The following is a 12,062-nucleotide window of genomic DNA, read 5'->3' as shown; positions in this document are numbered from 1 at the left end:
ACACACACACACTCATGTTTTTGTTTCGAAAGCAAAACAAAGACGCAGCGATTCATTTGTCCAGAAAATAAACCCTTATCTTCTACGTGAGCGAGTGACTTCAGGGTCCAAACCAATCCACCTGAACCAGATCACAGGGAAACCCAATTTGGTTCCCACCCCCTGAACCTGAACCTGAACCTGAACCTGAGCTCTGACCTCTGACATCTGACCCTCAGACTGCTGATCTGACGAGAAGTGACGCTGAATCAGCAGAGAGCTGGATCTGCTGGAGGAGAAAAGTGGGCGGGATTAACTCTCAAATTAGCTGAGCGCTAATCTGCTGAAAGAGCTCAGCGTGAGTGGAATAAACGACACCGAACCCAGACTGAGAACCAAGAATAAAGATCTCCAGAGTGAAGTCTCTGGAAAACCAGAGTCCAGGTGGAGAATAATCAAATTCAAGACTGAGGACCATTAGAGTAAAGAATAAAGACCACCACAGTCCAGACTGAGGACCACCAGAGTCCAGAATACAGACGGATTCTGTCCAGTCCAGACTGAGGCCCTTCAGAGTCCAGACTAAAGGCCTTCAGAGTCCAGACTGAGAACCATTAGAGTAAAAAATAAAGACCTCCAGAGTTCAGACTCAGGAAAACCAGAGTCTCGATGGAGAATAATCAAATCAAGACTGAGAACCACCAGAGTCCAGAATACAGAATTATTCTGTCCAGTCCAGACTGAGGACCTTCAGAGTCCAGACTGAAACTCTTGAGAGTAAAGAATAAAGAACTTCAGAGTCCAGACTGAGGACCATTAGAGTCCAGACTGAGGACCATTATAGTCCAGACTGAGGACCATTAAAGTCCTGACTGAGGACTATCAGAGTCCAGACTGAGGACTATCAGAGTCCAGACTGAGGACCATTAGGGTTGACTGAGGACCATTAAAGTCCAGACTGAGGACCATTAGGTTGACTGAGGACCATTAAAGTCCAGACTGAGGACCATTAGGGTTGACTGAGGACCATAAAAGTCCAGACTGAGGACCATTAGAGTACAGACTAAAGACCTTCAGAGTCCAGACTGAGGACCATCAGGGTCCAGACTGAGGACCATCTGAGTCCAGACTGAGGACCATCAGAGTACAGACTAAAGACCTTCAGAGTCCAGACTAAAGACCTTCAGAGTCCAGACTAAAGACCTTCAGAGTCCAGACTGAGACTCTTCAGAATAAAGAACTTCACAGTCCAGACTGAGGACCTTCAGAGTCCAGACTGAGGACCTTCAGAGTCCAGACTGAGGACCTTCAGAGTCCAGACTGAGGACCATCAGAGTCCAGACTGATGACCATCAGAGTCCAGACTGAGGACCATCAGAGTCCAGAATGAGGACCATCAGAGTCCAGACTAAAGACCTTTAGAGTCCAGACTGATGACCATCAGGGTCCAGACTGAGGACCATCAGAGTCCAGACTGAGGATATTAGAGTCCAGACTGAGGACCATTAGAGCAGTGGTTCTCAACCTTTTTGAGTCGCGACCCCCAGTTTAACATGCACGGCTGTCCTTTTTTTGATATTTTTTTGCGGGGGTGGAAACTATTCTACGCTGTACTAATTCATTTTAAGCTCAAAAACATAGCTGTACTGTCCAATATTGACCACCAAAGCAGCGCTAATAAAAATCAGGGGCAAAAAAAAAGGAAAAACTCTCCGCTGGCACAGGTGTGTCTCCAGACGGCTCAGGTTTTTGAACCTGCGCTCGTTAGGTGTCCACCAGAGTGAAGGATCTTGACTGGGTGAGATGCTGTCTTCATTTGTGTAGCGCTTGTGTTGTGCCCCTCACCCCCGTCCTAAACATAAAGGGAGTAGGGTAGGGTTAAGTGTGCATGCCGGGAAAGCAGTCTTTAAAGTGCAGTCAGGTGGTGAAAAGCTGGTGTATCCAGTGTACGCCTCGGCCCAACTGCTCGTCATCATTCTATCGTCAACCCCAAGGTTGAGAATCGCTGCATTAGAGGACAGACTAAAGACCTTCAGAGTCCAGACTGAGGACCATCAGAGTCCAGACTGAGGACCATTAGAGTCCAGACAGAGGTCCATTAGAGGACAGACTAAAGACCTTCAGAGTCCAGACTGAGGACCATCAGAGTCCAGACTGAGGACCATTAGAGTCCAGACAGAGGTCCATTAGAGGACAGACTAAAGACCTTCAGAGTCCAGACTGAGGACCATCAGAGTCCAGACTGAGTTCCACATGATGAATAAAAACATCTCCAGTGACAGTTAAATGTTAAATCTACTAAAATAATTGACATTTCAAACATGAGTTAACTTACATTTTCTCCACATCTGTCCAGAATCCTCCTCCAAAAAAGAAATTGTTGACTTCCTTGTCCTGTATTTAAGATGCGTCTCCCCCTGCAGGCCATCCAGGACATCACGCGGAACAGGGACATCGACCCAGAGGAGATCGTCACGCTCATATTTGAGAGGATCGACGTGAAAGGAGAAGGTAAAGACACCGAGGTGGAGGCGCTGAGACCACGCTAAACACGATAAGAGTAAAACTAACCCTTCACCTGTCTTTGACCAGGGGAGCTGACGCTCGAGGAGTTCATCGAGGGAGCCAGAGACCACGAGGACATCATGGACATGCTGAGGAAAATGATGGACCTGACGCCGGTGTTGGTCATCATCGTGGAGGGTCGAGTAGGATGAGGCCAGTGGAAGAACCAAAGACTGAAGCAGCAAAAAACCCAAACTCCACCCCTTCAACGAGAGAAAAGACTTGATCTGCTCAGAGAGCAGGACTCAGGACTCTGAAAGTCCAACTGCACCTTCCCCTCCCCGCCTCCAGGTGTCAGACTGTAAAAATGAACCAAGGAGACCCAAAGACTTTGATGATCTTTGTGAGATCCAGCAAACAAATCCACATCATCTGTTTTTCAGATCGAGAACCACCAGAGTCCAGACTGGAGACCACCAGAGTTCAGTCTGAAAGACCACCAGAGTCCAGACTGAAGACCACCAGAGTCCAGACTGGAGACCACAAGAATCTAGACTGAAAGACCACCAGAGTCTGAGCACATGTAGTTCAATTTGAGAACCAGAAAAATCCGAGCCATGATTGAAAACCAAACCAATCTGAGGACCATTGGAGTCCAGACTGAGGAACACCAGGGTCCAGACATCAACAGATGCTGGGATGTCAGAATGTCAGGTGGACCATGATTGGAGGTTCCAGACTCTGAAAGTCCAACTGCACCACCCCTCCCCGCCTCCAGGTGTCAGACTTAAAAAGGAACTGAAGACTTTGATGATCTTTGTGAGATCCGACAAAAAAACAACAACCTCATAATCTGTTTTTCAAACCCCTGAATTCGTAACTTTTCTCGTTCCTTGTTTGCGATGTTTACCAAACAGTCATCGGAAAATGTTGCCAATCGCAGGCTCCGCCCACGCGACTGTGTTTTTGTTTTTAACGCCACTGCAGTTGCTACGGTTACGTCTGGACCTCCGTGACTTTGTCCTGGTCCTCACTCTGGACCATTTGTTCCTGGTTTACGCAGCCTGAGCCGCAGCGGTTCAGTTCCAGCAGCTTCGTGTTTCAAAGATCGGACGAGGAAAACGCAAACCGTGGATTTGATACAAGATTTTCAGCGTCAGATTTACAGTTTCTTGGTTTCCAGTCAAAATAAGGTTGAGTAATCTACAACAACTCAGCTCTGGCACCATCAGGCCAAACCGAGCTAATTCAGGCTAACCCAGGGTCACCAGAGCAGACGAGGTGAGGACAGAGAAGTTTAAGCGCTACATTGTTAGCCCGACGCTTTTGATTCAATTAGAACCTAACCCAGTCACATTACTTTGGTATTTCCGACATAAAAACAGCACAGTAGCATGTCCACACCAGCAGGGGGCAGAAAAATTGTGAAAACTAAGGTACGCAGCGAGAGGAGGCGGCCATAGTTTAAGTACCATGGGTAATAACCGCAAACCAGAAAGTGTGGTACGTCACTGGCGTATTCCGATCTTCAGATGTTAAATGTAGTTTAAAGTGTCACCTGACTTTCAGCCACACCCACTCTCTTCTAACAGATTAAGACGATATTTCGTTCATTCACATGCAGAAATCAAACGTTCACATTCCTTTCTTTTAGCTCTGCGTTGCATCTTTGGCAAAATACGAAAAATAAAAGACAAAACAGATTCTTTCAGGTCTGTTTGCAGTGTTAGCCGTTAGCTTGCGAGACTGCTCTTGTAAAGATACGTACCGGCCGATATTTATTTTTATACGATGAGTGAGACTAAAATCGGTACGATGTTTGAACGACGCGAGGAGAATTCTGCCGACTCACCGTCGGCACAGCACAGTCGGCTACGTGTTAGCATCAGCGCTAGCGGCTCTTACTTTGTGCAATATAGTTCATCTAACCAATCTTGTTATGTGCTGCCTTATCAATAAAGTTTTTAAACCAAGCAGTGTCTCTGATTCAGACTGTGATTGACAAACGTTAGCAGCTAATGGCTAACGGCTAAGTTTGTGTGATTTTTCAGGTTCTTAAAAGGTGAATATTTCCTGGTTTCTTTGCTCCGTATAAACAAAGATCATCGTTTCCAGGTTTGAGCAACATTTTATGAAGAAACAACAAATTAATGGACAATTAATGTAGAGAATATTGGACAGAACCTGACCACAGTTCTGAGGTGGAAAATACTGTTTTCTCGTAGAAGAAATTGAGACGTTTTCAAGCTTCAACACCAGATTTATTCAAGAAAATTAACATCAGTGAAAGACGGTTTCACTATTTTATTTTTAAATAATTAAAACCAGTTTGTGAGATTTTTCAGCTTCTTAAAGGTGAGTATTTCCTGCTTTCTTTGCTCCGTATAAACAAAGAAATCCTTTGGTTTGTGGACAAAAACAAAAGACACTTGAGGACGTCATCATTTCCAGGTTCTGTCCTTTTAGTTCTGTTAAAGAGATCATGTTCTAGTGTGTCCACAGCGTCTGGAGCGTATTCACCGTCTGTGTGCAGGGTCAGGTGTGCTGTCAGTGTGTTTGGGGCCTGACCTTTGACCTCACTGCCGCTTGGACTTCTCGCTGCCACCACCCTCGCGTCGCAGGAGCCCGGTGTACAGACGCAGGAAGGAGTAACACACGCCCAGTGAGCAGTACACCGAGGTCGCCAGAAGAGGGAGGAAGGGCAGCGTCCGCTGCCACGGCGACAGCGGGAAGACCACCTCGCAGACAAACGCCACGGCGAGCAAACCGAGCAGGTAGACGACCTCCAGGGGGCGGAGCACCGGGCCACTGGGAGGACAGAAGTAATCGGATTACTTTCAAGCACGTGAGGATCAAGAAACGAGCAGAAAGTAAAGTTTGTTTGTTTACCTGTGGAGTTTCCTCAGAGCGGTGAAAGAGTAGATGCTATACATCAACATCAGTACAACTTTGATTGGCAGCTCTGGAAAAACAGGAAGTGGACATGACTTTGAATGAACACATGAAGAAGAAGAACGAGAAGTACAAGAAGATCGAGAAGAAAAAGAAGGCCAAGGTCTAGAACAAGAAGAACAAGAAGACTTTGACTTTAAGGAAACTTTAATTCGAAAACAATTATTCCAAAACAAGTTTCATCAATAATAAAATATTCATTCATTCATTCATTCATTCATTCACTCACTCCCACACACTAAAAAAAACTAAAAGTTAAGCTGCATTGACCCATCTGCAACCACTGAACACAGAGCCTGTTTAATGCCCCACACTTCCTCAAACACTCCCAGGTTACAGGTCAGTCTGTGAAACGAATGCTCTATCTTGAGCGTGGCTGAGACCAAGGCCTTCAGACAGAGCCCTGCATCTGTCCAGCCCACGCCTACCATCTTGTTCTTGCGGCTCTTCCAGATTGCCAGTTTAGCAGATGCTAACAAAAAATTCAGGAGAACCATTATTCGTTTCTTCTTTACAGTGTATCTCAAACCGAAAACAAACATTGAAACAGAAAAAACCTCTCCCAGAGCTTCAACCCACCTGTGCAGAAACTTAAACAAATCTCTTAAACGAGGACATGAAACCACCAGGTGTTCTAACGTCTCCGTTTGTCCACAAAAAGGACACCCCTCCCCAGTGCTGGGATCCAGTCGAGCTCTGTATCGGTTTGTAGCTATAGCTCCATGTATGATCTTCCACTGGAGGTCAGCCATCCGTTTTTCAACAGGAGGCTTATGCAGGAGCCGCCAGCAGCCTTTAGGGGAAGAGTCTGCATCTAAAACCTCCGTCCATTTAGATTCCCTTTTGGCCCTGCAGAGAACCAAAGTTCATCACCTTGACACAGCTGAGGTACAGCTGTTTCTTTCCACAGGTGATAAAGTTGCCGAGGACTGGAGTTTTCATGGACAGAAGGAGGCCTTTCTTCTCTGTCCACTGTCCCACAGCAGGTCTGACGGCGAGTGATGGGAAGACGTACACTGCACCTTCTCTCCACTGGTCGAGCAGGGTCCGGTCCTGGACGAGAGCCAACAGTGGAGCAGACAGGGACTGCAAGACCTCTCCAGTAGCCCTCCCTATTAGCCTGGACCTGATGTTAGGTGTTGCAGCTAATGGCGTTGATGGAGTCTCCATTAAGTGCCCCAGTTTAACGAATCCAGCCTCAACAAAACGAGTCCTCACCGTTGCTCACCTCCTGCATAAAAACATTTAACTGCTGTGTTTTTTGGGTTAGCTGGGCACTTTGTTGACCAGAGGCCACCTGCAGGTCAATGATGTCCTTCTCTAACTGTTGTATTGTTCTTTTAATACTGGCAGTGGAGAAGGCCGCCGCGGCACCGGCCGCTTGCTGTCTGTGCGGTCAGGCGATCCGCTTATGACCAACGTCACCACACTCAAAACACTTCATATTTCCCGAGCTTGCGTAAACCATATAAACACCATTTTCATGCTTCACACGGAAAGAAACATCCAGTGTTTGCGTCGGTGAGTCTAAAAACATGAGCACCCGTCTTCTAAAAGACTGAACATGTTTAAGTTTCTGAGGAGACACCTGTAGATCGTTTAACACGAGGCCGCTCTCCACCAGTTTAGCTACTGATGCTTCGTCTTTTAGAAATACGACCGCGTAGCTGATCTTCCCGTGCCCAACCTCATCTCCCACCGCCAACAGCACCTGTTCCACCGTCACACTGGACGGAGGAACGATGCGCACTCCGTGCCCCAGGGACAGAGACAGCGTCTCAGTGGACGCCATCTCCGCCGTGAAACCACGGAGGAAAACGCAAAACACAAAAAAACGCACTAAAGCAACTCTACAACTCCAACACAAAAATCACTTTATATAACAGTGACCATACAATAAATAAACAGTTAGAAAATAAGATATATATATATATATATATATATATATATATATATAAAGAGTTATAATTAAAGATTTTTCTGCTCGCTCTCTTCCGCTCTCACAACCACACACCACGTGAAGAAGAAGAAGAACAAAAAGATCGAGAATAACAAGAAGATCAAGAAGAACAAGAAGGTCTAGAAGAAGAACAAGGAAATCAAGAAGATCGAGAAGAAGAAGAACAAGAGTTGTGATGACATGAAGAGTGAACCATCCAGATGAAGATGTTATTGTGGGACGTTCACCTGCAGGTGTGAAGATGAGCGGGAACAGAGAGTAATGTCCTGTGGTGGACAGAACCAGGAAGACGCCGGCGTCCTCTCTGCTCTCCACCGCCAGGAGACTGCAGGACAACAGACAAAGACAAACGGTCAAACGTCTCAAAATGACTCTGTGGCGTCACGTGACATGATGCGTGAAGGGGGCGGGGCCACGGCTGACCTTAGGGGCAGGACGGCGAGGAGGATGGCCTTCTCGTGGACGTGCCAGCCGAACATGAAGGAGCCCAGAGAGCAGAGCAGGAGACAACGCAGGAAACCACGAGCACCGCGGGGACGCAGCCAGAGGGACACCAGGGACGGCTACAGACAGAGGACAGACAGAGGACAGAGAAGACAGACAGAGGACAGACAGAGGACAGAGAAGACAGACAGAGGACAGACAGCGAGACAAGGGTTAGGACACAAGGACACAAACAGGACAGAGAGGACACAAAGAGAGAGTATTAACTGAAACGGAACTAAACTAAACTAAAATAAATTGAACTGAAATAAACTGAACTAAACTCAACTCAACCAAACTTAACTAAACTGAACTGAAATAAACTGAACTAAACTAAACTAAACTGAACTGAAATAAAATAAACTGAACTAAACTAAACTAAACTAAACTAAACTAAACTAAACTAAACTCAAACAAACTAAACTAAATTGAAATAAACTAAACTAAACTGAAATACACTAAACTAAACCAAACTAAACTGAAATAAAATAAACTGAACTGAAATAAACTAAACCAAACTAAAATAAATTGAACTGAAATTAACTAAACTCAACCAAACTAAACTCAACCAAACTAAACTGAAATAAACTAAACCAAACTAAAATAAAATAAATTGAACTAAACTAAACCAAACTGAACTCAATGAAACTGAAATAAACTAAACTAAACTAAACTAAGCTGAAATTAAATAAAGTAAACTAAACTGACCTAAACTGAACTAAACCGAAATAAAGTAAACTAAACTGAACTAAACTGAAATAAACAGAACTAAAATAAACTAAACTGTACTGAATTAACTAAACTAAACTACATGTTTAAACTTGTGCTGCAATGTAAACGTGACTCATCGGTGACTCATCGGTGACTCATCGGTGACTCATCGCTGACTCATCGGTGACTCATCGCTGACTCATCGCTGACTCATCGCTGACTCAGTTTGTTGTCACTCACCAGGATGGACAGCAGAGTGCAGACGAGTGTGACGGACGGAGAGATGGACGGGAGGACAGAGTGCTGGAACTCCTGAACCAGACCACCTGTCATGGAGGCTCGGGGAAGCTCCGCCTCCTCCAACAGCTTCAGACGCACACCTGCAACACACACACACACACACACACACACACACACACACACACACACACACACACACACACACACACACACACACACACACACTGAAACTGAAGTTTTTCTCCCACACCAAAGTCCATAGATTAAACCAGTGATTTTAACATCACAGCACACAGGAGTTCACAGGAGTTGTTGATCCACTGCTGCCTCCATCACTAACTTACAATGTCTGATTTTGTCAATTCGGCATTTGAAAAACTTTATTCAGATTGACCTCAGTGACACAAAGTGACCACACGAGGCAGCAGTAGACAAGCAGCTCCTGTGTCTCCGTGAGCTAAAATCACTGGTTTTCTCTATGGGCTTTGGTGTGAGAGAGTGAGCGAGTTTACAGACGTCAGTTTCATGACGAGAGGGCGGAGCCTCACCGAGCACCGCCAGGATTTTGTCCAGCACGTTGTAGAGGGCCCAAACGTTGGGGGCCCAGTAGGCGTGGCAGAGTCCACGCTTGAACGGGAAGAGGCGGGACAAGACCTGAGGGAGCTGACCCTGACAGAAAAAAGTGAAAGACGTTCAAATGAGTGAGTCAGTGAGTGAGTGAGTGAGTGAGTGAGTGAGTGAGTGAGTGAGTGAGTGACACTCCACTCACCATGACGATGAACGGGCCAAAGGACAGAGCACAGACGGAGACGACGATGGATCCCAGAGCCAAGAGACGGAGCGGACTGAAGCTCGTCCAGCGGACTGAACCATCTGTAAGACGAGTCCTTTAGGTTAGTCGAGGTTAAACTAAACCAGTCATCAAAAACCTGAACAAAACAACCAAAACCTGTCATTTAGACACAGGAAACTGACGTTTGTAAACCACTCACTCCTGTGTGCTGTGATGTTAAAATCACTGATTTTCTCTATGGGCTTTGGTGTGGGAGAGTGAGTGGTTTACAAACATCTGTTTACTTTCACTTGAGCCTTTTGTACTTAATAAAAATCAACATCAACACATGTCTACGATATCTTAAGAACACATTCACGTCTTTTTCTCACTGTTAGACAGACTTTTCCAAAAGGAAACTGAAGTTTTCCTCCCACACCAAACCCCATAGAGAAAACCAGTGATTTTAACATCACAGCACACAGGAGTTCACAGGAGTTGTTGATCCACTGCTGCCTCCATCACTAACTTACAATGTCTTATTTTGTCAATTCGGCTTTTAAAAATCTTCATTCAGATTAACTTCAGTGACACAAAGTGACCAGAGGAGGCAGCAGAGGACCAGCAGCTCCTGTGTCCCTGTGAGCTAAAATCACTGATTTTCTCTATGGGGTTTGGTGTGGGATGAAAAAGTCCGACTAACATTGAGAAAAAGTCTTGGACGTGTTCTTAAGATGTCGTAGACTTAAACTGACAAACATTTTTTGATGCTAGTTGTTTGTTAGTGGCAAAAATTGCCGTCTCAAACTGGTTCTCAGCAGCAGGGGGCGATCACCAGTGCTGACGATGTGTTCAAAAACCTGAACCTATTCTTTTTTTTAGGACTGTGTGTGTGTGTTACCTCTGTTGTCCTGGGTGAAGCAGTAACTCCTCAGCAGGTAGATGCCGTAGGCCGGAGCCACGTACAGGAAGATGTGCTTCAGGTTGAGGAGCACGGCGAACAGCAGCGCCCCCTGCAGGTGCTGAGACTGGAGGTGTTTTGCCACCGACAGCAGCAGGAAACCAAACAGGAAGCCGTTATACTGGAAATGAATGTCTGAGAGGAAGAAGAGTTAAAGACGCTTCAGAGGTCAGAGTTTGACCTGCACAGGCTGATTCTGGGGTGGAAGGATACGGTCGACGAAGAGGAGGCCGACGTTGTAGAGCAGCAGGGAAGCCAGGACGAAGGACGGACGACTCAGAACGTCCCGAGAGCCTTTCTGCTCCTGAACGCACCTGCAGCACCTGAACGAGGACAGAGCCAATCAGGATGGAGCCGCTCCAGACTTTAAAGGACCTTTTTTTCTTCTTCACAGACTCACTCTCTGACGCCGAAGATGAAAACCACGTCGGTGGCGACGACCGACAGTCGCTGGAAAAGCACGGTGGACGCGCTGGCGTAGTCCAGGTTCTCCACCAGCAGCATGTTCTCGTCAAAGTGCCGCGCAGCGTGAGAGAGGCCCAGCTCAAACCAGGCAAAGAGCGGCGGGTAGTCCAGTGTCCACGCCGACGTGTTCTGGAGAGAGAGAGAGGGAGAGACAACGAAACAGATTTAACTTATTTATTTAAAAAGAAGATTTAAAAGAAGCAAAAGTGTGACATCGTACTGACCTCATAGTACCACCTGGACACGGGCAGACTGTGTGTGATCGCCAGCCAGTTCCTGTGGACCTCAAAGTCTGTGGAATGACTGACGAGAGAAACACAGCAGGAATATTTAGGTTTTAGGACCGCAACAGTATTGTTTTTCTATTGTATTTACCTGAAACCTAACTCCATACAAAAAAACTGTCATTTTAACGCAGACGACTCACATGTTGACATGAACCCAAATATTTGCGTCTGTACTGATAATAAAAGAGAATAAATAGAAATAATTCTCGAAAGGTTTGACGTGGCTGACATGAAAACAGTGTTTTTAAAATACTCCGCAGACTGAAATAAGAACAGAAACAAACTGAAACTGACAACCGGCGCCATCTTGCGGCTGTTTGGCGTCACAACCCGGGAGATAATAACACGTCAGGTAAACGTGACAACAGAAGTCAGACATACGTGGTTCGTTTGACACGAACTTCACAAAAAAGCCCATAAATGTAAATAATTCGGCTGAAGGAGATGCTATGTCGTCTGTAGCGGTTAGCCGCATGCTAACAGGCTAAACTACCACCTGTGAACGAGCACCCTGAATGATATATTACGAGTATTAATCAAAAACAGGCCACGCGTCACATTATAATGCACATTAGTGACGTTGTTTTTCCACTCACTATGCGTTAATGAAGAGACATTTGAGCAGAGAAACTCCCAGCGCTAACGCCGGAAACCAGCCGCCTGTGTCCGCCACAGGAGTCGCCATGACACCGCTGCTGTTGATTTTGAAGAAACTTTATTGACAAGACCAGACACGATGAATGAATG

The 12,062-nt window shown here is 46.0% G+C and overlaps 2 protein-coding genes across 2 annotated transcripts in view; one reads left to right on the top strand and one right to left on the bottom strand.

Annotated features, from left to right (window-relative positions):
• Positions 1–2,696, top strand: part of stim1b (stromal interaction molecule 1b) — a gene marked incomplete at both ends in the record, with an annotated part of 37,841 nt that extends 35,145 nt beyond the window's left edge. Inside the window, 2 exons of the mRNA XM_083889707.1 lie at positions 2,403–2,490; positions 2,572–2,696. Of these exons, the coding sequence (XP_083745833.1) occupies positions 2,403–2,490; positions 2,572–2,696 (213 nt within the window). The remainder of the gene's footprint in view (positions 1–2,402; positions 2,491–2,571) is intronic.
• A 2,125-nt stretch (positions 2,697–4,821) lies between these two features.
• alg8 (ALG8 alpha-1,3-glucosyltransferase) lies at positions 4,822–12,000 on the bottom strand (the record flags this gene model as incomplete). Its single annotated transcript, XM_083889005.1, has 12 exons — positions 4,822–5,292; positions 5,374–5,446; positions 7,624–7,721; positions 7,820–7,959; positions 8,831–8,970; positions 9,379–9,499; positions 9,600–9,703; positions 10,504–10,698; positions 10,777–10,886; positions 10,964–11,157; positions 11,253–11,331; positions 11,912–12,000. 12 exons carry the CDS (start codon positions 11,998–12,000, stop codon positions 5,061–5,063), a joined length of 1,575 nt encoding a protein of 524 aa, XP_083745131.1. The 3' UTR covers positions 4,822–5,060.
• Between the last annotated feature and the right edge of the window lie 62 nt (positions 12,001–12,062).

Source organism: Microchirus variegatus (genome assembly GCF_963457635.1).
Source record: "Microchirus variegatus genome assembly, chromosome: 5".
NCBI classification, from domain to species: domain Eukaryota; kingdom Metazoa; phylum Chordata; class Actinopteri; order Pleuronectiformes; family Soleidae; genus Microchirus; species Microchirus variegatus.
The sequence above is the reverse complement of the archived record's forward strand: the minus strand, read 5'-3'. Positions and strand labels throughout refer to the sequence as shown.